This window comes from Triticum urartu, chromosome 2A, assembly GCF_056163025.1.
Source record: "Triticum urartu cultivar PI428250 chromosome 2A, HENAU_Tu73, whole genome shotgun sequence".
In the NCBI taxonomy this organism is placed as follows: Eukaryota; Viridiplantae; Streptophyta; class Magnoliopsida; order Poales; family Poaceae; genus Triticum; species Triticum urartu.
Window position 1 is genome coordinate 696041609 of NC_141874.1, and position 23143 is coordinate 696064751.

At 42.9% G+C, this 23143-nt stretch overlaps 2 protein-coding genes across 3 annotated transcripts; both read right to left on the reverse strand.

Annotated features, from left to right (window-relative positions):
- Positions 1 to 94: 94 nt before the first annotated feature.
- On the reverse strand, positions 95 to 6811 carry ALDH6B2 (aldehyde dehydrogenase 6B2). 2 transcript variants are annotated; one of them, XM_048703324.2, is made up of 19 exons: positions 6621 to 6809; positions 6454 to 6536; positions 6278 to 6352; positions 6003 to 6164; positions 5793 to 5871; positions 5198 to 5352; positions 4933 to 4996; positions 3944 to 4023; positions 3578 to 3643; positions 2959 to 3009; positions 2707 to 2858; positions 2516 to 2606; positions 1475 to 1555; positions 1323 to 1400; positions 1151 to 1186; positions 1032 to 1075; positions 879 to 957; positions 525 to 615; positions 95 to 418 (listed from the first exon to the last, which is right to left on the reverse strand). In XM_048703324.2, the coding sequence occupies exons 1-19, from the start codon at positions 6646 to 6648 to the stop codon at positions 312 to 314; spliced, it is 1602 nt and encodes a 533-aa protein (XP_048559281.1). In that variant the 5' UTR covers positions 6649 to 6809; the 3' UTR covers positions 95 to 311. The 2 variants fall into 2 exon arrangements, with proteins under 2 accessions (XP_048559281.1, XP_048559282.1); XM_048703325.2 differs by lacking the exons at positions 2516 to 2606; positions 2707 to 2858 and having other exon boundaries at positions 6621 to 6811.
- Positions 6812 to 13816: 7005 nt separating this feature from the next.
- On the reverse strand, positions 13817 to 18056 carry LOC125539804 (putative inactive histone-lysine N-methyltransferase SUVR2). Its single transcript, XM_048703326.2, has 8 exons — positions 17588 to 18056; positions 17010 to 17484; positions 15358 to 16379; positions 14985 to 15250; positions 14799 to 14865; positions 14636 to 14686; positions 14285 to 14384; positions 13817 to 14175 (listed from the first exon to the last, which is right to left on the reverse strand). Exons 1-8 carry the CDS (start codon positions 17774 to 17776, stop codon positions 14132 to 14134), a joined length of 2214 nt encoding a protein of 737 aa, XP_048559283.2. The 5' UTR covers positions 17777 to 18056; the 3' UTR covers positions 13817 to 14131.
- Positions 18057 to 23143: the final 5087 nt, after the last annotated feature.

Here is a 23143-nt window from a genome sequence, read left to right on the forward strand (position 1 = left end):
GACTGTTTGAACTTTGATCGGCAGGCCGCTCAGTCATAGCCAGCCGCCATGCCCCACATGGCGATTTGGCTGCAAGTTCAGTGACAATGTGATATCGAGCCATTGCATGTACACATTAATTTGGTCCCTGTACAAATACATGCTCTGCTGTGCGTGTGATTCGGTCGTCTAATCTGGGATTTTCTTATTACCGGCAGCACAATGAAAGACATCACAAGAGTTACCCTTAATGAAAGGCAACTCCTGTGAAGCTTAAATTCCACATCAATGCCTGGGTTTATTTCCACATACATGAGTCAGCTCGGGTGACTTCACTTCTGCGAGGTGGGCATGGAGAGAGAAACGCGCTGGGGAGACGACTCCTTCCACTGCTGCGTGATGGTCTTGATCTGGGTGAAGAACTGCACGCCCGCCTTGCCTGCGCATCCATGTTTACCGTGTTAATTACTTATGCCCAGATGTGATTGTATTGTAGGTCAGTAATCTGCTGAAGAAGGATCAAATGAGATGATTAGCAGGCGCACCGTAGAAATTCAAGTCTCCGGCGAAGGAAGCTTTGCTACCCGTGAAGGAGAAGAACGGCAGGGGTACCGGGATCGGCACGTTGATACCCACCTACAAAGGAAAGCGATACATTGTGATTCATACGGGCAGTACTCTTCTTGTTTATGTTAACTTCAACTTCAAAATGCTGAATTTCAGGCGCCCATATATATGTGTTTACCTTCAGGTTATATTCCAATATCTAGCAAGAAACAATACACTACTAGGTTTGACATTTTCGCCAAAACGTTTTCAGACCTTGTAATGTAGGAGTACTACCCAACTACTAGCTTACACGATTAGGTAACTAATCCTTCACAAATGCTATGCAGTACCTGGCCAGCTTCAATGTCCGTCTGAAATTTCCTTGCTGAGACACCAGATGTGGTAAAGATGGAAGCCCCATTGCCATACCTGAGGACGATTTGTAAATCATTAAACTGCAACCAATGCTTTGCCTATGAGCTCACAGGAGAGAGAAAAATTACTTGTTTCTGTTTACAATTTGTATGGCATCATCTAGGCTCTCTGCCTGCAATTAATTGATAACACAATCAGCATAATAAAAATTTAATGGTGTCAAGAGAAGTAAACAAGTTTGTTATACCTTCATCAAGAGAAGAACTGGACCAAAAATTTCCTCCTGTTCCAAGTTTTCCAGGTTTCAATCAGATATAACAAGCCAAATGGTCGTCCAATTCTATCTTGGGAAGGAAAAGGTGGGTACTCTTTTTTAAAATAATGTTAAAACTGATGCAAAGTAAACATTATAAAAATACCTGGTAACACTCCATATCACTTTTAACATCAGCCAACACAGTTGGACCAATAAAGTTGCCATCCTCAAATTGAGGAACCTGCACAGCGCATAGCTATCAGGCATAACAGGAATTGCACACAGGCAGTTCAACAACTGAATTCTTAAAATTACCACAATCTCCCTTCCATCCAGCACAAGTCGAGCACCACTGTCAGCGCCACTTTGGACTAACTTGCAGATGCGGTCCTTGGCCTATTGATACCAAACTGTTAGGGCACAAGATTCACCAAGAAAACAAAGGGCTCTAATACCAATCTAGAACTCCCTCCAGTTCCCCAAAAGCAGAAGTTTTGGACATCGACATGGTCTAAAACCACAACTCTGGTCACTGTTTCTCTATATATAAATCCTAACAAAATTATGATATCATGGAAGTACTTTTGAAGATAATTCCTAAGTTCTAAACTTCTAATCCAAATACTTGAAAATATAGGTAGACAGAACTTTTAAAGAGTCAAAACGTCAACAATCTGTGAACTGGAGTAAGTGATATGAATCCTGAGGTCACAGAGAAGCCTCCAAAAAGAAAATTGACTATTATATTATCAAGCTAATATTTATGATAATTTATTTCTATGGTCCAAATGTGGGCCCTAGTAGCTTAGGCCACAACAAAAAACTCAGTTAATCACGAACATGGCAGTGGCATATAGATGTGCTCCAGGCAGAGATTATGACAGGGGAACTACTAGTTACCATTGCAATGACTATGAAGGTAGATCTAAAGCTCATGACGTACAGTCAAACCCCAAAAGCTAATATGTTTCCGGAAAGGCTATACCATATGTCAACAGTTCATCATCACTAAAAACAAGTGTAGCATTTTTTTTCACTGGGATCATACTCCATACAGAGGCTATACGAAGATTACTCACTCAACATTTCATGATTAATTCTTCTAAATAAACTTGAGTGGTTAATAAGTAACTACTGTTCTATCGTCCAATTTTAAACAGGTAATCAAGCAGCCTTTTGGAGATCTAAACTTCATAAGATCTCCTTTTACCCCTTCAATTTAAAAGTTTGAATATCTTCCGACAAAAAAAAAGATCCTAAGTTCAAATATTCAATTTAAAAAAAAATCAGTATGTATCCATAAGTGGGAAAATATGAATAACATGGATACAAAAACATGTGCTCAAAAAAGCAAACCTGTGTACTGATCACTGGACCAAGGTCAGCATCATTAGCTGTTCCGGAACTAACTACAAGGTTACTTGCACGTTTGACTAGTTCATCCTCCCTAAAACAAAAGATAAGGTTGACAATGCTTCCCCAAAATCTGACCCAAAAAAAACTTTAGCCTAAAAAATTTGTCTTGGGTAGAAGTCGTAGAACTCTACCATGGTTCTGAACCTCCAACAAAAACAGCAGTGCTCAATGCCATGCACCTTTGCCCAGCTGCACCAAAACCGGCAGCAATAAGGGCATTCAATGTGGCATCTCGATCAGCATCAGGAAGGATAATGGCATGATTCTTTGCACCCATGTTACACTAAAGGAAACAGAAACTGTTATTCTGAATTATACTGCTTAGAATGCAAAAGGCATGGAAAAAAGGTTATTCAGGAAGTCATGATTAGAAGCAAACCCACCTGAACACGCTTCCCACTCGCAGATGCTCTAGAATATATATGCATACCTGCCTGAGAAGGAGAGAGAGATCAGAGATAGCAAACTGCTAGCTAGCTCTGAGCAACAGGAGTACAATAGCAATAGGGTTAAAAATCTAATGTAAATGATCAAAAATAGAACTTATAAGTTATAACTGCACATCTCTCTTTTCTTCTGCACATCTTTCAATACAAGAGAACACATGCCATTAACACGCTTCTTCTATCAATGCAGTGATACGCAAGCTTTGCATATTCGCGGAAAAAAAAACATGCCATTAACACGAACACATGAACAGCAAGAACACCTGTATTGGCACAAAAAACTCTTATTTGCATCTTGGTAAATGAATTTATTGGTCAGCACAGTAAGCTAATTAAGTTTTGAAACACTATAATAACACATAAAAAGATCTGTCATGTGTGCATGTGATTGAGAATGCATGGATATCCTTGTTTCTAGAGTGAGGTCTGGTTGATGACCCAAGAGCGGAAAACAAATATGTCGATACGTATCGGAAGAGCAGAATATTAGTTAGATGGTCGATGCAGGAAAGTGTACTCGTAAATCAAGGTTCAGGGAGATCATTGATCCACTTACTGTATTGGAACCAACAAATGATACTGCCTTAATAGCCTCGTCATCACAAATATTGTTGACAACATCCTGATAAAGTAAAACAAAATGAGAACCAGGTAACCTAAGAGGCCTAATAGATTCATGTATCCAGAAAAGGCATAAAAGATTCATGTATCCAATATGAGCAGATAATTCTCCAGAGGAAGTGTGAAGTTTCAAGATGTGATGCTTTGCCAGTGTTCCAAAGAGTAAAGACAATAGGCTTTGCCCACAAAGTATCAATCATTTTATGTGTTCTAAAATGAAACAACACCAGGCATCAGCAGCACATGAGAAACAAATTATCAAACCCAATGGCAAGCTAAAAAAAAGCTAAGAATGCCGTACATGGGTACCATGAACAATGTTCAACACACCCTTTGGTAAACCAGCCTCCATCGCTAGCTCCGCAAGCATCATAGCAGCCCCTGTTCACAAATATAATACCATCAAATCTCAAAATTAATCGTGTGCAGTCTTTCTGTCAAAATGGCCGAGAATTAAAGCATTTTAAAGGACCCCCATTTACAATGATACATGGTACTTTAAAACGTGGCAAATGATCAAATCCCTCCTTTCAGAGTTGGAAAGCACGTTTCAAGTGTGATATAAATTATGCAGTAGCGTTGAGCCCATCTCTATATCCTGTTTTGGATTCTTGGTCAATATCTTTGTCCTTTTGCCCCCTGCGAGCAGGATTTTAGGCCGTTTAGGCCTAGTTTGGCAGCACAGTTTTTCAAAACCCTAAAAATCTAAAAACCTCAGTATTCCAATGCATGGGCAACGAATACTAGAGTTCCTAAGAATCACAGTTTTTCGCAGTCAGTTAAGAAAAAAGAGGTTGAGACCTCTTTTTCAAATACTGCAAAAAAAAACATGGTATTGGAGATACTACGGTTTATGCAAGTGCTACATTTGTTGATGCCAAACACATCAAAGTATTTAAAACCATGCTTTCTAAAAAGACCACGGTATTCTCTTAAAACTCCAAAAAAACCGAGATGCCAAGCGTAGCCCTACATTTTATATTACAAGAATCTACTACACATACCATAGGGGGTTCCCCTACAGTATTCCTGTCCAAAACGTATATTTTATAGTGCTATTGTACAACTAATGAAAATGTGAAACTTGGCTGCAACTATTATGCACCAATTCCTTATGAGACCGAAAGGTATATTTGTCATAATAATCATGGCGAGAAATACAGCACCGTTACCAATCTTCAAATGTTAGCTAAGCAAGAACACATGCACTTTTGCATTTAGTTAGTAAACGCCACAACAACAATAAATAGTCAACAAATTGGGCAAGAACACAATGGCAAAAGCAAGCACCTGGATCCTTTTCTGATGGCTTTAGAACAAAAGTATTCCCACAAGTAACAGCTATGGGGAACATCTGCATCCAAAGAACATAAGAAAAAACGCACGATCAAATTTTCTCTCCCGAGTTTATATTACAAAGAATGATAGCAGACATTAACAAACAAAGTTACAGACAGAACAAGGCCAGGAAATTGTACAGGGGATGCACTCTAGAGCCCTGATAAGTAATAAGAACAAAATTTGATGTTAAAGAAACAGTGAAAGTCGGGCATACCCATAGGGGAATCATGGCAGGGAAATTGAATGGGCAAATCCCAGCACATACGCCGAGTGGCTCCCTAATACTAAAGGTGTCAATCCCATGAGAAACATTAGATACGTATTCGCCCATTTGAAGTGACCCCATTCCACAAGCATGCTCCACCACCTCTACAAGATTAGAAGTTTGAAATCAAAAAACGTACATCCAGTTTGTTAAATAGCCAATATAACCAAGAGGCGTCTCACGAAGAAAATGTCACTTCACAGAATAAGCGTATTAAGGGCAGATAAAAGATATGGTGGCATCGACATGTCCTGCAGTGTAGAAGGTGTGGAAAATAGAATACCGTGTCTTAAACTGCATACATGAGGATAACCTGCTATTATATGGATGATTTATTCTGCTTACTGACCGGTTTGTATACCTTCTAGCGGAATAGTGTTATTACATATTCCAAGCATGAACAGAGAGAGTGAACTCATCAGACTAGCTTGCGGGTTGCCCGTGTATCAACAACTAACACGATTGCGGTGTTAAGATGATTATACTATCTAACCAATGCAAGCAGAAAAAGGCCAAAAACAAGTGTAATGACATGAAAACTAACCTAGACCACGGAATACATCACCCCAAGCATCTTTCAGCGTCTTTCCCTGCTCGGTTGTAATGTTCTCTGCCAGCTTATCCTAGTATTTATCACCACCAAATAAGCACAGAATTAATCACCACCAATGAAGCACAGAATTTACTGCAGCAGGAACCAATAACTGATGGTTTCTATTGATGGACATTGGAATAAGTTCAGAAATAATACTACCATGTTGGCCCGGATGAGCTCCTGGTATTTGAACATGATGCGCTGCCGCGCCGTGACCGGAGTGTTCCGCCAGCCAGGGAAGGCGGTCCTGGCAGCGTCCACCGCGGCCCTGAACTCGTCGGCGGTGGTGAGCGGGATCCGGGACACCACCTCCTGCGTCGCCTGCGACATGGAAATGCCCGCGTCACATCACATCTCGACAGCTATAAAATCGACCAACTCCGGCTGGAGGGTCGACCGATTGGGAGGGACCGAGAGGCGGGAGGATGGCTTACGGGGTTGGTGACGTCGACGTGCTCGGTGGCCTTCGACTCGACGAAGTCGCCGCCGATGAGTAGGCGCACCCTGGGCTGCGAGCGCGTGGAGGCGGCAGTGAGTCACACCAGGCGGAAATGATGCATACACGGATAGGAATGACAGATTGGGGGTTCCGGGAGGGGCGTGCGCGTACCGGCGACGAGGTCCCCTCGGCGAGCCACGAGGCGGCGGCGGTGGATAGCGGGGCGGCCATCGGCGACCGGCGGAGGCCGGAGGCTGCGACGGGGAAGGGGGTCAGGAACCGCGTGCGGCCTCAGGGGGTGGAGAACGGGGAGGAAGGGAGGGAGGGGAGCGATCTACCTGAGCGGAGGAGGACGGCGCGAAGCATCGTCGGTCGTCGGCGGCGGTGGTTGCGTCTGGGAACAGGGGTGTGGAGTGGAGCGGAGCGGTGGCGAGGAGGGAGGGAGGAAGAGGGGAGGGGAGAGCGGAGTGGCGACAGGCGAGGAGCGGTTGTTGGTGTCGTATTCGTTGTACTATCTGCCACCCGGCTGCACCGCCGCGGCGGCGGAGGAGATGGGAAGGCAGACGTCACGGGATTCTCTTTCCAGCTAGGATACATATCTCTATCTCTGTCTTTTTTATTATAATACTGTATACGGTGACGCTACATCTCAGTCGACGTGTCAGCCGTATGATTATTTCTTGCTTTAAGATTCGTGTTGGAGAGTTGGCTGTCTCGTTTTCAGCCTGCTAAGGAGAGCGTCCAGCCCGATTCTCTGTTTGTCTGTGTCTTCCGTTGTTTGGGCTGTTTTTTGTTTTCGCGTTGTGATTTTCTCACTTTTGTTATCTGTGTATGTAACAGGCCATGCGTGTAGGTCTTTCTCATTTTGTTTTATTTTTTTTTCAGGTCGCATCTCAATGTGTGTTTTTAGGCTGCTGTTGTCTCGTTCTTTGTCTTTTCTTTTTCTTTATTTTTCTCCCTTTTTCACTTTATGTATCATTTGTATGTCTTTTCTTTTTCTTTTTTTCTTTCTTTTGTTATTATTTTTTATTGTTCCATTTTTAGTTTATTTTTTTTGTACTTTTTAGCTTTCATTATTTTAACGGACTCGCTAAATCTCAGTCGACTGAGATTTAGTGAAGTCTCAGTCGACGCGCCATCCGTCGGATCTTTGTTTACTTCAAGATTTGCGTTGAAAGTGGGTTATCTTGTTTTAGCCTGTGTAACACGTGTGTCCAGCCCGTTTGTTTGTTTGTTTGTCGGGCTTCTTTTTGTCGGGGGACATAGGAGGTTTTCTCGGTGGGTTGTTCGCTGGGCTGGGTAGGCGTTTCTCTGATTTCTTTTTTTTTAGCTGTCATTCTGTAGATCTGGGAGTAGGTGTTCCTCCGATTTCTTATGTTTGTTGGTTCCAGTAGGTTGTTTTAAGTAGAGATTAGTAGTTATCTTCATTTTCCCAGGGGATTTGTTTGTTCCAGTAGTTTGGACAAAGTGCAGATTAATAGTTTCTTTTTCACCAGTAGTCAAAATATATTTTGGATCAGCAGAGGTTAGTGAGTTTTATTTCCATTTCCAGCAGAGGATCAAGAGAGGTCTAGTATTTTCAAGCAGAGTTTGTAGTAGTTTCAAATAGAAATGTTTCTTTGTTTTAAATGCAATAGAGTTTGTTGTTAGTCAATGCAGAGTTCTGTTAGTTTTCAAGTAGACATTCTAGAGGTATGCATGTATGTTTGTTTTTCTGTCTAGTTTTTGAAATGTTTCTTTTTTTATAGTAGCGGAATTTGTTTGTTAGTCAACATAATATGTTCATTTTCAATTTTTGTGACCACATCCTGTTAATATATCCACTTATACGGAAAAAAAATCCACTTATGCATATTTTTGTTAGTAATTGTTTCTTTTTATATCATCTATATGCATATATGTTTGCCTTTTCATATCCTAGTTAAGAAACCGTTGTTTGCTTGTCTGGTCATAAAATATGTCATTTTCATATCCTTGTTAACATTCTTCGTGTTGTTTGTTTTTTTATGCGCTCTGGCAATGGTCTGTGAAGTTTGCTTGAGTCGTTGCAAGCACAGGAACATGGGTAGCAGTTGGCATCTATTTATGGAGGGAATTTAAAATCACAACGGCAACTCAATAATTTTCAATGGTAACTGAAACTGACCATTGTTCTGCTAGTGGGCGGGAGAGGGGGGTAGTTGCATGTTTGAGACTAGGCATGCAACTGCAAGTGCGTGTCTACCCACCCGGGCGCAACTAACCTTTTTGTTATGTCGGAGAACGACGGGAAAGGAGGGGTAGTTGCATGTCTGATACTAGGCACGCAACTGCAAGCATCACCACCAACTGCAATTGCATGTCTACCCACCTAGCTGAAACTGACTTTTGTTTCGTCGAAGAGAGGCGGGAGAGGGGCAGTTGCATGTCTGACACTAGGCATGCAACTAAAGTGTCGCCCTGAATGTAACTGCATGTCTACCCAGACGACTGTAACTGACCTTTTGTTTTGTCGGTAGGCCGTGGGAGCGGGGGCTGTTGCATGTCTGATGCTACGCATGCAACTGCAAGTGTCGCCCCTGACAACAACTGCATGTCTACACACCCGACTGTAACTATCTTTTTGTTTTCTCGATGAGCAGTCGGAGAGGGGGGGGTTGCATGTCTGACACTGGGCATGCAACTGCAAGTGTCGCCCTCGACTACAACTGCATGTCTACCCACACGACTGTAACTATCCTTTTTGTTTTCTCGGTGAGCAGTCGGAGAGGGGAGGGGGAGTTGCATGTCTGACACTAGGCATGCAACTGCAAGCGTCTCCCTCGACTGCAACTACATGTCTACCCACCCGACTGCAACTGACTTTTTTATTATGTCAGATGATGACGGGAGAGGGGGCAGTTGCATGTCTAACACTACGCTCGCAACTGCAAGCGCCGTACCCGACTGCAATTGCATGTCTACTAATCCAACTGCAACTGGCCTTTGTTTTGTCAGCTGGCAGTGGGAGAGGGGGCGGTTGCATGTCGGCCACTAGGCATGCAATTGCAAGTGTCGCCCCCTACTGCAACTGAACTTTTGTTTTGTTGGAGGGCATCGAGAGAGGTAGGGGAAGTTGCATGTCTAACACTTGGCATACAACTGCAAGTGTCACCCTTGACTGCAATTGCATGTCTGACACTAGGTACGCAACTGCAAGCGTCGCCCCAAACTGCAACTTAATGTCTAACCATCCGGCTGCAACTTACCTTCATTTCCCCATAGGGCGGCACATGAGGGGGCACAGTTGCATTCTTGACACTAGGCATGTTTTTGTGGGTTGGGCGGGTGTTCAAGCACGCATTTTTGTTTTGTTTTTTTGTTCTTTTTGTCATTGCTTTGTGTTGCATTTGCGCTTGATTGTTCCCCAGCTTCGCTCCCATTTTCGTTTTTTATTTTCCCCATTTTTCTATTTTTTATTAGTTTTTATTTTTTTCAAAAACATGACCACCTATTTGCACATACATCGATCACACACAATTGCGTGTAAATTAAATCACGCGTAATTACATGTCTACTATCGGTGTGGAACTTTTTTTCTTTTCATCTCTGCCATTAAACACACCACTGCAAGTGTCACTCCCCCTCAGCGCGCTCGAGTAATAACTGGGAAAATCAAGGCTGGACAGGTGACTGCAAGTGTGTGTCTTCAACGTGACTGCAACTCAGTGATATTTTTTGTCAGAAGGGGGACAGTTGCATATCGTCCACTAGACACAGTGTAGCCGCGACTACAACTACATGTCTTTCAAAGTGCAACTTTGTGTTATTATTATTATTATTATCACTACTACTATTATTATCATATTTTATTTTTTTGCTTAATTTATTTTGTTGTTGTATTTTTAGTTATTTTCTATTTTTGTAAACACACCGTGAACATTTTTTTTTAATATACATGATGTTTTTTAAGAATATTTGTTTCAACACATGATGATTTAAAAAATAAACAAGCACTTTCTTCCAAAATATTACTATAAATGTAAACAAAGCTTTCATTTCTTTTTTACGGTGAAGCAATAACTGATTTTTCAAAGGAAATAAACATTTAACAAACAAAAGCAAAAACAGAAAAACCAAACAAAAACAACAAAAGGCCGGATGGTAGGAAAATCATGCAAACGGCTAAGGTTACTACTTGTTTTTGAGACATCTAAGGTTACTATTGGCCCTCACTGTAAAAAAAAAGTTAACTACTGCCCCGGCCAGTGTGCCAGAACGAGCAGCATCTACAAAAACTCTCGATATTCAAAAAATTGCTGGTCCAAAAGCACACAACAACCGAAAAAATGAAGGCATTAGGCTGCAATAACACGGTCGGCCCAGCAACAGTAGAAAAAGGTACCAAGACTTAATAAGAAACTAAAATGGGCTGGGCTACTGTTGGATGATGTCACCTGACTTAGACTTCGTGAAGTCTAAGTCGAGTGAGACCTAGACAAACCCTACTGTATACTGTATTCTTATTTTAGTGGAAAATCTCTATCTCTTTTGTGTGTATTTTATACTCCACCCAATAATGTTAGTGTCAAAAAAAAAAGCTTACATTATGAGACAAAAGAAATATATTATTACACTCAAAAATCTCTTATATTTGTTTACAAAGAGTACATACATAAATTGTAAAAAGGTCTTATATTTTAGGACGAAGGTAGTATATACCATCAGTTATGTACTCCCTCCGTTCCAAAATAGATGACCCAATTTTATACTAACGTACAAAGTTAGTACAAAATTAGGTCATCTATTTTGGAACGAAGGAAGTATGTGATTTCAAAAAAGAAAAGCAGTTATGTATGTGCAACCACATAATCCAAAATTTAAAATCTGATTTTTATTTATTTATTTATATGTGTTTTGCTTCTTTGGATTAATTAACCTTGTAAATAGTGAATATCAATATCTCCGTTGATGGCACGATTCGCAGCTTTCGTGGTTGTGGTCTAGTGATCGGGTCCACTGATTTGAATTACTATGTTTTTTGGATTGCTAATTACGATGCTTTGATTGATTGAGACAATTTTTATATTTGGAATCCTAATTATGGTGATTTGATATGATGTTTTTAATACTAATTATCATGCTTTAACTGTTACAATATAATTGGAGCAATATTGGTCATTAGATCTAACATAACAAAAGGATGATATTCAATGTTTCTATCATAACTCACTTTTTTAATAATAAAAAGAGGAAGATGATGTCCATCTCTATCTTGTTATACTACTTAAAAATAAGTACTCCCTCCGTCCATGTGTATAAATCAAATTACAAAAATTAAATAATCCCAAAACACTTAGGCACGGTGCATTAACTCTCATCTCATTTCTTGTTTTTTGACATAGATAAATGAACCAATCAATAAGAGATGTGGGACGTGTATATTTTTAATAACTTGAGACTAGCAAACACGACATGCAATGGTCAGTTCATTGCATGCGATGATATTAATTAGCAAATAACCATTAAGTTTCTTTTTTGTTTTTTGCTCCACCTTGGTCGTGGTGCACAACCTAAAATGACTTATATATTAATTAGCATCTCTATTCCTACCGAACAGAATTCTTCGTCAACTGGTTCCCACCTCTCATCATGTCCCTCTATTGATTTTTCCTTTCATTCAGTCGATTTTATTTCCACCATGCCATATTAACCACACCTTTCAAGTATGCCGCTCGATCACATTAATATAACGTGTGATTACGACGCTTAATTTTATGCCATATTTTATCGCACCTTCACGTATGCCGCTCAATCACATTAATTTATCAAAGTTATGGAGATAAAAAAATATTTGGCCTCTGTGACAACGCACAGGCACATACTTAGTACTACATGAAAAAGACATAAGGTTTTGTCTGCATCTTACATCTGTCTCACTCCTAACTCGGTCCCTTCACTATTATTTTTTAGGTTTCCATTCCCTTTTGACTTTCACACTAATTTTTGGCAACCCAATAAACCAGATCAATCAATGGTACATCCATAAATTCACGGCCCATGAACTTTCTTACACTAGCCACAGTGGAGAGTAACATACACATATCTCTAGACTATGTTACTATCTTCATAGTGGGTAGTAACTTAAGTGTGGTAACATGCAAAGATTCATTTATTAGGTTATAGACTCATATTGCAATGGGACATGTGATGTTATAGTAACTAGCTAAGTTATCACAACTATCTCTCTCCTCATTAACTCATTGCCACATAAGCAAATTGGCTGAGTTGGACTCGATGTTACTGTTGAAATTACTCCCACTGTGGCTAGTGGTAAAATCTAACACTGGCCAAGCATCTTTTTTTCGTGGGGGACAAGCATCTTAATAACCCAATAAATAACAATAAATTCATGACCGTAAGTAAATAAATAGCAATCAGTCTTTTATCTTCAATAACCTAATAAAATAGATCAGTCACGAACACATATAATCATATTTTGCTATTTGCTTGCATCAAGATTTGTCCCGTACTCTTCTCTTATTACGTTAAAAAAATTACCCCATGACAACACACGGCACATATCTTTAGTAGTACAAAACAAAGGAAGCTAAGGTCAGATACAATTTTAGGCGCCCTGAAATTTGTTTGCATGGATATAAAACAATTAATTGTTTTAATATATTTCTTAATGAGTTTCCATCTTTGTAAATTTGTTTTGTTCATACATATCTATAGATGGATCACCATGTTGCAATAATGGGCTCATGTAGCAATAATATGCTCATGGCGACGAGGTTAGCATTTCTCGTCATGCATACACAACTGCGAGATTTGGTGGCAGGTTCTTCACACCAGCTTAAGGCTTCAACGGCGATGACTGCGGCTTCAGGATTGGTTCTTAGGGGCACGTGCACGAAAACTTCTCACCTGTCATTGACAAGGCCGGGCCGGCTCCGGTTCGGGAGCATCAACAACTACGCGTCAACCGGCTCATTCTAGTGACGGCAGTGGACGTTCAATCGCGCAAAAATCTCGATGTAATTTTGTAACATTGTGTTACGCCTAGCGGGATCAAAACTGACCCCACAGACCAACATTGGCCTTTCTTTGCACTTTGTCCTCACTCGTGCGCAGTTCTTTTTGAAAGGGCTCCCGGAAAAGGAGTTCCTGGTTAATATGAGTAGTCTATAGCTCCTATTAAGCCGGGCTCTCACAAGTTTTTACTATATTTGGGATGTTTTGTGCTTGTGGTTAACGTTTATAACAGATCTGACAACAATCCAAAAGGAGAGGTAGCACAAAAAACACAAGTAGGAAGGGAAGGAACCGGCACGGCAGCAGTGCAGGAGAGGGAGAATGTGCTGCTGCATGTGTTGCGTATGTTGTGGCTGTGCTACTCCTTAGGGGAGGGGTAGTGAGCTGAGTTACAACCAGCAAGTTTGTACTGGAGCACAGCAGCTGAAAGAAACGGTTTCAGTTCAATAGCAAACTAACTCAGCCCACTAGGATTGTTTCCAGTTGAGTGCCAGGTGTAACATACAAATACCCATGAAATGTATATACACATCTGGACTAGTAGTAAGTAGTGCATCTTGTTCTACTAATATTAAGAGCGAGCGAGGTCACTTGATCCATACACATTTTACTTCTACACAGAGGAGAGGAGAGGAGAAGAGAAGAGCCATCGTCTCCTCCGCCTTACCCTTACCATACCATCCATCACTTGTCCAAAATGCACACGCCAAACTACCTACTACATACATACATTCTTCCACCTGCAGCACCTTGCTTGTGACACTACTACTTGATTACCCTAGCTAGTTAGTTAATTAACCCTTCCTAAACAAACGATCATCGCATCGCATCAACAGCCTTCTAATACCTCAGCTCATCCCGCGGTACCGGTAACTCTGCTCCTCCTCCTCTCCTTCCCTGCAAAACAACCCCCAAAACAATCAGTACTAGGTACGCCTTCAAAACAAACAAAATGCCAACACACTTCCAGGACAAGCGATGAGACGACAAACAAACAGGCCCGTACTTAGAAGGTGACGCCGACCTCCCCGGCAGTATCTGCTTCCGCACAGGCACTCGAACGCCTTCATGGGCTGCCTCTCGTCGTCGAAATCGATGCCGTAGTCCTGAAACCAGCAAACAACATCTCACTAAGCATTTCTCTTCTGTTGTGGCTCTAGTGTCCAAAGTGTAAATATATTTTTTTCATCGTGCAGTAGAGACGCACTTTCTACTTCTTAAAAACCTATACCATGAGATTCGTTAACCTTTGCAGGTACATAGGCTTTGGTAGTCTTGCTCGTTGAGACATTTGTCTATATGAACAAAGGTTGCATACATGCTGCATCAATACAAAGAAACTGTATAATGCACATACCCATGTCAGTTCCTCAAAAGCCTCCACCTTCTTGCTTGTGAAGAATGCAACCTGTTTTATGAACAAGAAAATAAAAATAAGATCATCACCTTGGTGTGCGCATCTTTATGGTATTTTCAGAGACTGGTACGGGTACATAACAAAGTTGTTGAGTGTAGCTTACATGATAATACTGATGATCAGGAGTCTCCACTTCAACAGGAATCATGGCTAGATTTGCATCACAGCATCTACATGGAGTGTTACAACCAGATAGTTTTTAAGGAGACAATTTGAAGTTAAGCCTCTTTCTCTTTGCTGTCATTTAAAATGAGCATCATAAACATGACTGTTAAGAACAAGCACACACCTGTGGTTGATGAATCTGCCAACATTCCCATAGAATGTTCCATCTAGGCATAAAGCCTCTTCATCCTTCGGCTCCCCTCCAGAACACCAACCGGCATCCAAAAGTATTGGATGTGTATACCTAGCATTCTGCATATTTTGAATGGCCCTTTCATGCAGTTCTGTATTTGTTAGTATCTCCCCAGCATATTCACAAACAAAAGTGCCTTTTGGCAAATCATCGAGTGTGCGGAGCCCCCAACCCCTCCCTTCTTCGGTAAAGAACACCTAGTAGATAATAAAAGTACCAGTCAGTATGCTGCACATGGCAAATAAAGGAAATGTGACATTATAGTGCCCCAACAATCTACGTTTACAAAAACATTAAATGTTACCTGCAGATTGCATCTTATGCCACGTTGAACCACACGGTTACCGCATTGCATGTTACAGCCACATTTGCTCCAGCATTCCTTGATGAATTTCCTAACAAGGTGGCCCCTGCAAGGCTCTGGTGAAGCTTTGTTTCTAGACCTCTCAAGCGGACAAGTTTTACAATACACCCTGTGATGTTCTTCTGGGAATCGGTTCATAGAGACACATTCATCAATGAATGCTGGCTTAACCAAACCGTCCGGTGTGTATGCGTATTCACCCCCAGTTTGTCTTGCACAAGCACATGGTGCAGGTGCGGACAAGCAGTTGCCAAAGCATTCAGGGCAACAGTCTTCACTGCCAATCTTTGCAAGAAACATGCTAATAAGAGCATTCTGGGATACAGCGTTTGTTGGCATATAATAAAAGGAAGGTGGGCATTTCTCTCTGCCAGATTCATCTGCAATCGATATCCTCACATTTTCTTCTCCCTTGGATATATCAGTTATGTCATGGATAGTCTTCGATACAGAAAGTGCCAAATGGTGTTGCTGGGCAAGGGTTGAATTTGCAGGACCACTCTCCGAGCCTTTCGAAACCAACGGTTCTTCTCTAGCTTTCCGTTTCCTATTTATAGCATTCTCTGACAAGCTGCCATTACCAACAGTATCTGATTGCGTATTATGCTCCGCAGTATGTTTAGTGCCCAGTTGCACAACACACTGGCACATCTCAGTCATGAGGCCACGAATGGAAAAATCAGGAGGAAGAACCTTGTGAGAGCGAAGACATTTGTCCTCAACCATCTTTAAAACTGCTTCTAAAGCAGGCATGTGGAACTTTGATGGGTCTATACAGAATTTCAGAGACATCTTAACATCACCCCTAGGGGATGATGCTATATCAATATCTAAACAAGGTGCTTCCTGCACATTTCCATCTCCAGATCCCGTTCCATTGTTCATTGTGCTGTTTGCTGGCTCTACCGACAAAGTAGGCATTTCCCTATTTCTGCAATGCTGAGTTGTCCTGTTTTTATCACCTATATAAAGTTAAAAGTTCAAAAGAGTAAGACCATTGCTCAGAAGAAAAAAATAACAGCAAGATGTGATTGATTAAAGACTTATTTAACATGTTAAAGCAAAGGTTCAGCAGGTGGAACCTCAAAAGTGCAGAAAGCCTTATTTAACATGTTAAGTTACCAAGCAAAGGTTGCAACCAGTGTTGGGAGCAATTTTTGTGAATATAAGTGTCCAGATGAACAATATACAAAACTGAACCGGTCAATTGAAAGGTGTATGTTCTCTAAATGATGCTAGCAACCCCAACTTTATGCATGTGGAAAGGTATACCACAAATTGTATTAACAAATCCTGATTCTGTACTTAACATATCTTCAATGGTAGGGATGCTAAAGGACAAGTGGTTTACTGAACAGAAAGTGTATATTTTAAGCATGACATAAGGCCAGGATAGCACGAAGTGAAAATCCTTTCTTCTACTGTAGTACAACATAAAGCACTACTGCTTAATTGGTTAAAACACTAAAATGACCACCCAGTGCATAGACAATGTCAAAATGTCATGATCTGAAAATAAAAGACAGGCAATATGCTTAACGTCTATAGCACCGGGACAAAATGATGAATGAGTTCAGATTGTGAATGCGAACCTTCTGAAATCTGTTTAGGAGTTTGTTCAGGTGGAGGCAATGCCAAAAACTCGGAGGAGGGCGCACTGCGCTTGCGCGAACGGTGAATCAAGCCAGGTTGCACATTCAGACAGTCCACTGCATCCATGTCAACAGGCTCAGGCTTGGGCTCTCTCAGGAAGACAGGCTGCTGAAAATCTTCATCCATCATCTGCATCTGCATCTGCCTCTGCTTGCTTAGCGCTCTGGTCTGTGTAGGCGAAGCGGCTTGAGTTGGGTCAGAGCCAAGGAGGTTTGCTCTGGAACCAGTCCTTGAGCGTGGTGCGGTGATGCGGTTATCCGGGTCCTTGCGGACGACGGCGAGGGAGGTGGAAGGGCGCTGGTCGTCGTCCTCCGGCGTGAACATTTCCGGCATGGTGCCTGTCTCCTCCAGCTCCAGATCGAGCTCCTCCTGCCCCTGCACCTGATCCCCGCCATTGGCTGGGCCGCCGTTGGCCTGAAAACAGAGCAACCATTTCATCAGCTCCTCCGACAGCGGGGGTTCTCGGTATGGATGGATGCCGGAAGGGGGGCGGGAAGGAAGGGAGAAAGGGAGGGACCTGCTCGTCGAAGATGGCGTCGGCGAGGGCGCGGTAGGACTCGGCCTCGATGAGCTGCCAGTTGTCGTCGTAGAGCTCGACCAGGCGCCTGAGGACGGGGGCGGTCTGCTCCCTGGAGATGCCGAGGAGCTTCATGGCCTTCACGGCCCGCCGTGCCCTCACGTTGCGGTTACCTCGGGAAGAGCCCATCTTGGATCCGCTAGGACCAGATCCGATTCACAGCGGCATCGCCATTGCTAGGGTTTGCAGGAGAAAGCTTGGGGATTGGCCTGGCTGGGGTTTCTGGGCGGTGGCTGGCTGGCTTCCCCCCTCACTTCATTGGCGATTCGTCCAGTGTCAGTCGCTCACACTGCCGGCTGCTGAGTGCTGATCGGTGGGTGTGGTCGGTGGAAGAAGACCAGAGGACGCCTCACTCCTTCACTGCCTACTCTGCTCGTCTTTCTCCTATCCTATCCAACCCTTCAACTGGACCGGGATAGCCATTTTTTGTTTGGTTGTGTGGATAAAGTTAGCCCATGTTGTGTTTGGTTAGAAGGATGAATCATTAGAGCATCTTCGGCCGTTCGGCCTCTCAGGACGTCGAAAAAGAGCCTCCTGAGGGTGAGCCGGCGCTAGATTGGCGCGTGGGGGCGACCTAACTCCCAGTCGTGGTCAATGTTTTAAATAGCGGGCTATGAAAAATAGCGGCGGGCCTCCAAATCAGCTATAACGGAGCTATAGCAGGCTAAAGCGGCTATAGCGGGTTATTTACGAAGACGACCATTTAGCGGCACTCTCCTGAAAAGGCTATAGCGGGCTATTTAAAACTATGGTCGTGGCCCACAGGTCGCGCCGGTTCGGCGATGTTGCTTACGAAAATATGTGCAAACTCGGTGACTTTTGCACGAACTCGGCGAAACTTCGTTGAAATTTGAACAGAAAACATCAAAAACATGCAAACTACGCCAAACTATGCCTAGCCGCCACCGCCATCGTCGTCTACATGCCGAGAAGCCTGTAGAAGCGGGTGTAGTCGCCGCCATCGCCGCCGCCGTCGTCTACATGCCGAGAAGCCTGTAGAAGCGGGTGTAGTCGCCGCCGTCGTCGTCATCGCCGCGCGGCTGGCTTGGGCCGGCGCCGTCCCTGCTGCAGCCCTGGCCAGGGTCGCCAAGGCGTGGTGGCGCGCTGGACGGCCCGGCCTCGTCTTCCTCGTCGCTATCGAGGATGATGACGCCGCCCTCCTCGCGCCCGCAGCGCCGAGCCTGGAGCTCCGCGTATGCCCGACGCTGGCGACGGACCTGCTCCCGGACGTAGTCCTCCTTCGCCCACTTGAGGGCGGACTCGTCGTCGGGGGCTGCCATCTCGACGTGCTCCGGCTTCACTGGGAGCAGCCCCGGCTCAAGCTTCAGCCGGACCAGGCGAAGGGAGCGCCTCCCCGGAGCCGGAGCAGGCGGGGTGGGCCGGGCACCCTCGTTGATGACGAGAGCGCCGCTGCGGGTGCGGCGCCCGAGCGGCGTTTCCTCCGGCTCAGGCTTGACGGGGCGGAGCGCGGCCGGCGAGCCAGAGCCCGACGACGAGGATGACCCCGGCTCCATCCGCCGCGGCGTCCAGGAGCTACCGCGGCGGTGAGAGTGATACGTCTCCAACGTATCTATAATTTTTGATTGCTCCATGCTATTATATTATCTATTTTGGATGTTAATGGGCTTATTTTTACACTTTTATATTATTTTTGGGACTAACCTATTAACTGAAGGCCCAGCCCAAATTGTTATTTTTTGCTTATTTTAGAGTTTCGCTGAAAAGGAATATCAAATGGAGTCCAAACGGAATGAAACCTTCGGGAGCGTTATTTTTGGAACAAACGTGATCCAGGAGACTTGGAGTGGACGTCAAGAAACAATCGAGGAGGCCACGAGGCAGGGGGCGCCCACCCCCCTGGGCGCGCCCTCCACCCTCGTGGACCCCTCGTTGCTCCACCGACCTACTTCTTCCTCCTGTATATATCCATATACCCCGCAAACATTCAGGAGCACCACGAAAACCTAATTCCACCGCCGCAACCTTCTGTACCCAAGAGATCCCATCTTGGGGCCTTTTCCGGAGCTCCGCCGGAGGGGGCATTGATCACGGAGGGCCTCTACATCAACTCCATGGCCCCTCCGATGATGTGTGAGTAGTTTATTTCAGACCTTCGGGTCCGTAACTAGTAGCTAGATGGCTTCTTCTCTCTCTCTCTTTGGATCTCAATACAAAGTTCTCCTCGATTCTCTTGGAATCTATTCGATGTAATCTTATTTTGCGGTGTGTTTGTCGAGATCCGATGGATTGTGGGTTTATGATCAAGTTTATCTATGAACAATATTTGAATCTTCTCTGAATTCTTTTATGTATGATTGGTTTATCTTTGCAAGTCTCTTCGAATCATCAGTTTGGTTTGGCCTACTAGATTGATCTTTCTTGCAATGGGAGAAGTGCTTAGCTTTGGGTTCAATCTTGCGGTGCTCAGTCCCAGTGACAGAAAGGGAAACGACACGTATTGTATTGTTGCCATCGAGGATAAAAAGATGGGGTTTATATCATATTGCATGAGTTTATCCCTCTACATCATGTCATCTTGCTTAAGGCATTACTCTTTTCTTATGAACTTAATACCCTAGATGCATACTTGATAGAGGTTGATGTGTGGAGTAATAGTAGTAGATGCAGGCAGGAGTCGGTCTACTTGTCACGGACGTGATGCCTATATACATGATCATGCCTAGATATTCTCATAATTATTCGCTTTTCTATCAGTTGCTCGACAGTAATTTGTTCACCCACCGTGATACTTATGCTATCTTGAGAGAAGCCACTAGTGAAACCTATGGCCCCCGGGTCTATTTTCCATCATACAAGTTTCCAATCTATTTTATTTTGCAATCTTTAATTTCAATCTATATCATAAAAATATCAAAAAAACTTATCTTATTATTATCATCTCTATCAGATCTCACTCTTGCAAGTGGACGTGAAGGGATTGACAACCCCTTTATCGCGTTGGTTGTGAGGTTCTTATTTGTTTGTGTAGGTACGAGGTGACTCGCGCGTGGTCTCCTACTGGATTGATACCTTGGTTCTCAAAAACTTAGGGAAATACTTACGCTGCTTTACTGCACCACCCTTTCCTCTTCAAGGGAAAACCAACGTAGTGCTCAAGAGGTAGCAAGAAGGATTTCTGGTGCCGTTGCCGGGGAGATCTACGCCAAGTCAAGACATACCAAGTACCCATCACAACTCTTATCCTTCGCATTACATTATTTGCCATTTGCCTCTCATTTTCCTCTCCCCCACTTCACCCTTGCCGTTTTATTTGCCCTCTTTTTTCATTCGCCTCTTTTTCCTTCTTGCCTTCTATGTGCTCGTTCTTTTTGCAATTTGTTGCCATCATGTCTAAAACTGGGGAGGTTTTCATTGATAAGGATAATAATATGGAAAACTTTGATGCTATTGATGATCCTCTTGAAAATTCTATTATTTTGCACACTAAAAAGTTTCGTATTGGCAGCGGTAATATTATTGGGAAGGGAGTTATTTAAGATTTTTTACTTGTGCCGGTGCTTTGCCCACTATGAGTGGATCTATCCTTCATAAAACTAGTAGTCTCGCAGATGCTATATCCTTGCTCATAGTTAAACTCGAGAGACAATTTTTACATATGCATCCTTCCATACAAAGGATTTTCCTAGAATTTTCTAATATTGAGCATTCCTCTGTTAAGCGAGCAACGACCATCTTTTTAGCTCATGAGTTCAGATTTATAATAAAAGAGTCCAATGAAATTTTTGCGCATTATAGGGTGGATGCCGGCCGTCCTCCCATAGAAGCAATTCTTTTCTATCAAGAAGATATTATGCGTTTACGATCTTTAGATCATGTTGCTTTTAATGAAAACCTTAGAAAAAAGGTTCCTACCGATGCTCTTGTTAATAGGATCTTTGAACTTAATGATAATTTTGCCATCCAAAACAATGGGCTAGGTTTTTCCCTTGAACAAAGACTCATGACTTTTTGCCAAAAGAATGCCTATAATGATGAATTGATTGTGCAATATGAGGGGCCAAAGGAGGAACCAATACCTCCCGAGCTTGATCTTGGGGACTTTTGTCCCATTAAATTTAGCCCTTTTGATTATTTTTGCTTGCCACAAAGGAAGCCTGCTGCTGAACGTTGGGAGTATGAGATGAGCTTTTGCGATTTATCTTATCATTATCATGGCAATACCTAGGTTTATCCTTGCTTTTATGCCTAGCTAGGGGCGTTATACGATAGCGCTTGTTGGGAGGCAACCCAATTTTATTTTTATTCCTTGCTTTTTGCTTCTGTTTAGTAATAAATAATTTATCTAGACTCTGTTTTGGTTGTGTTTTTTGTGTTTAGTTACTGTTTGTGCCAAGTAGAACCGTTGGGAAGACTGGGAGTTAATCTTCCTGTTGATAGTGTCATTGACAGAGTTCTTCAATCACTGCCACCAAGCTACAAAAGCTTCGTGATGAACTATAATATGCAAGGGATGAATAAGACAATTCCCGAGCTCTTCGCGATGCTAAAGGCTGCGGAGGTAGAAATCAAAAAGGAGCATCAAGTGTTGATGGTTAACAAAACCACTAGTTTTAAGAAAAAGGGTAAAGGGAAGAAGAAGGGGAACTTCAAGAAGAACGGCAAACAAGTTGCTGCTCAGGAGAAGAAACCCAAGTCTGGACCTAAGCCTAAGACTGAGTGATTCTACTGCAAACAGACTGGTCACTGGAAACGGAACTGCCCCAAGCATTTGGCGGATAAGAAGGATGGCAAGGTGAACAAAGGTATATGTGATATACATGTTATTGATGTGTACCTTACAAGAGCTCGCAGTAGCACCTAGGTATTTGATACTGGTTCTATTGCTAATATTTGTAACTCGAAACAGGGACTACAGATTAAGCGAAGACTGGCTAAGGACGAGGTGACGATGCGCGTGGGAAATGGTTCCAAAGTCGATGTGATCGCCGTCGGCACGCTACCTCTACATCTACCTTCGGGATTAGTTTTAGACCTAAATAATCGTTATTTGGTGCCAGCGTTAAGCATGAACATTATATCTGGATCTTGTTTGATGCGAGATGGTTTATTCATTTAAATCTAAGAATAATGGTTGTTCTATTTATATGAGTAATATCTTTTATGGTCATGCACCCTTGAAGAATGGTCTATTTTTGTTAAATCTCGATAGTAGTGATACACATATTCATAATGTTGAAGCCAAAAGATGCAGAGTTGATAATGATAGTGCAACTTATTTGTGGCACTGCCGTTTGGGTCATATTGGTATAAAGCGCATGAGGAAACTCCATGCTGATGGACTTTTGGAATCACTTGATTATGAATCACTTGGTACTTGCAAACCGTGCCTTATGGGCAAGATGACTAAAACGCCATTCTCTGGAACTATGGAGCGAGCAACATATTTATTGGAAATCATACATACTGATGTATGTGGTCCGATGAATATTGAGGCTCGCGGCGGGTATCATTATTTTCTCACCTTCACAGATGATT

Excerpts from the sequence above, each read along its gene's own strand:
- ALDH6B2 (XM_048703324.2), bottom strand. The coding sequence starts at position 6,648 with ATGCTTCGCGCCGTCCTCCTCCGCTCAG. Across the intron at positions 1,076-1,150 it reads CAGTTCTTCTCTTGATGAAG|GCAGAGAGCCTAGATGATGC; the intron begins GTATAACAAACT and ends AATTAATTGCAG. Across the intron at positions 419-524 it reads CGGAGACTTGAATTTCTACG|GCAAGGCGGGCGTGCAGTTC; the intron begins GTGCGCCTGCTA and ends ATGGATGCGCAG.
- LOC125539804 (XM_048703326.2), bottom strand. The coding sequence starts at position 17,776 with ATGGGCTCTTCCCGAGGTAACCGCAACGTGAGGGCACGGCGGGCCGTG. Across the intron at positions 17,485-17,587 it reads ACGCCATCTTCGACGAGCAG|GCCAACGGCGGCCCAGCCAA; the intron begins GTCCCTCCCTTT and ends CTCTGTTTTCAG. Across the intron at positions 14,866-14,984 it reads GGCAGATTCATCAACCACAG|ATGCTGTGATGCAAATCTAG; the intron begins GTGTGTGCTTGT and ends CACTCCATGTAG.